At 64.8% G+C, this 1,547-nt stretch overlaps 1 protein-coding gene across 1 annotated transcript; it reads right to left on the bottom strand.

Annotated features, from left to right (window-relative positions):
• Window positions 1-669: 669 nt before the first annotated feature.
• FOXS1 (forkhead box S1) lies at window positions 670-1,545 on the bottom strand (the record flags this gene model as incomplete). Its single annotated transcript, XM_006767883.2, has 1 exon — window positions 670-1,545. A coding segment is annotated over one exon (651 nt), but the record flags the coding sequence as incomplete, so codon positions are not given.
• Window positions 1,546-1,547: the final 2 nt, after the last annotated feature.

Here is a 1,547-nt window from a genome sequence, read left to right on the forward strand (position 1 = left end):
CCTGGTGCCTGCCTCTGAGCCTTGAGACGGATAAGCGGTGCCCTTTTACCACTGGCATTTGGACCCTGCTGCCCTCCAGCCCCGGGAGCTCCGTCCCGGACACCACCAGCTCTGCATCTCCCCAGCGTGGCACCCTGCGTCCTCTCACGCTGCAGGCCAGGCCTGGGGGGGACACAGACCCAGTTTCCATTTCCTCTCTGCCACTCCGGTGCCATCTGGAGTCGAAGCTAGGACCCCAAACTCTCCAAGCCTGCGACTCCTCCATGTCAGATGAGGATGTCACCCCATACCACACAGGATTGGCGAGAGGATAGCTGCTGGGATGGAGTAGATGTCACGAAAGGTCACAGTGATCCTGACCCATCGTGATGGGGGCAGCTGAGTCAGAGGTTGGGGTTGGAGAGCCAGTCCCTCAGGCCAGGCCAGCCTCCCTCCCTGCCTGCTGTCTCTCATGGTTGGCCTCCCTCCCTCTCTACCCCATTCCCTGCTCCCCCTTCCTCTGCCTGCCTGGGAAACTCCCCGAGAAAGTCCCCAGCAGGAGAAGTCCTCATGTGGAGTGTTTCCACCCGGGCCTCTCACCTGCCACAGAAGCCCACCCACAGCCACCCACACAGACCAGGCCTCCCGGCCCTTAGCCCCCAACCATCCAGCAAGCTGACCCTCATCATCACACTGGCTTTATTGGCTGAGAGCCACAGAGGACACCTCACGGGGGCTCTGCTTCCCCTCCCCCCAGTCTGTCCGGAGGTCCTGGGGGCGGATTGAGTGTTCACATTCCCATCTTGGCTTCCTGTCGCAGTTGTCAGCCCTGGGTCCTTTGAGAGCTCCCCGATCCTACAGCCAGGCTCAGCCTGGAGGGTGGAGTGGCAGGGACTGCCCAAGGCCAGGCCGGCTTCACTCAAAGAAGAACATTCCTGGTGTCCGGTATAGGCAGGGGGTCAGCCCCAACGGGAAGCCAGAGCCTCCCTGGACAGGGAAGCTGCCTGCAGCCCAGGGCTCCTTGGGGTCGGCTGTCAGGGGCAGCGGGGCCCGCAGTGAAGCGGGAGGGGTGGGAGGCGCCGGGGAGGGCGCTGCTGAGGCCAAGAGGTGCTCCAGGCCAGGGTCGGTGCCCATGCAAAAATTCAGGGCCTGCAGCCGGCACTGGTAACTGCTCCCAAGGCCCGCCTCGGGGGTCAGGATGGGTGTAGGGGCCTTGCTAAAACCCTCAGCCTCCGAGAAGCTGGCAGGAAAGCCAAAGGCCGGGCACGAGGAAGATGAGGTGCCCATGGGGAGCTCCCCTGAGCCCACAGGCTTGGGTGTGGGCATCTCTTTGGGCTCCGCAGATGGCCGGGGCCTGACCTCGGTGGTGGCCGGGCACATGCTGGCTGGCAAGGTCCCCACCAGTCCCCCAAAGGTTAGGCTTTTGGGCTCTGGCAGCTCCGGCAGGAACGGGCACTGCCTGCCCGTCGTGGTATCGGGGACTCCCGGGTCCTCCTGGCTGGTGGCTCTGAGGGGCCCTCGGCGTGCCTTTGCCGGGCCCGTGGTGGCCTCGGCACCTGCTCGCCGGG

This window comes from Myotis davidii, unplaced genomic scaffold (assembly GCF_000327345.1).
Source record: "Myotis davidii unplaced genomic scaffold, ASM32734v1 scaffold562, whole genome shotgun sequence".
Taxonomy (NCBI): Eukaryota; Metazoa; Chordata; class Mammalia; order Chiroptera; family Vespertilionidae; genus Myotis; species Myotis davidii.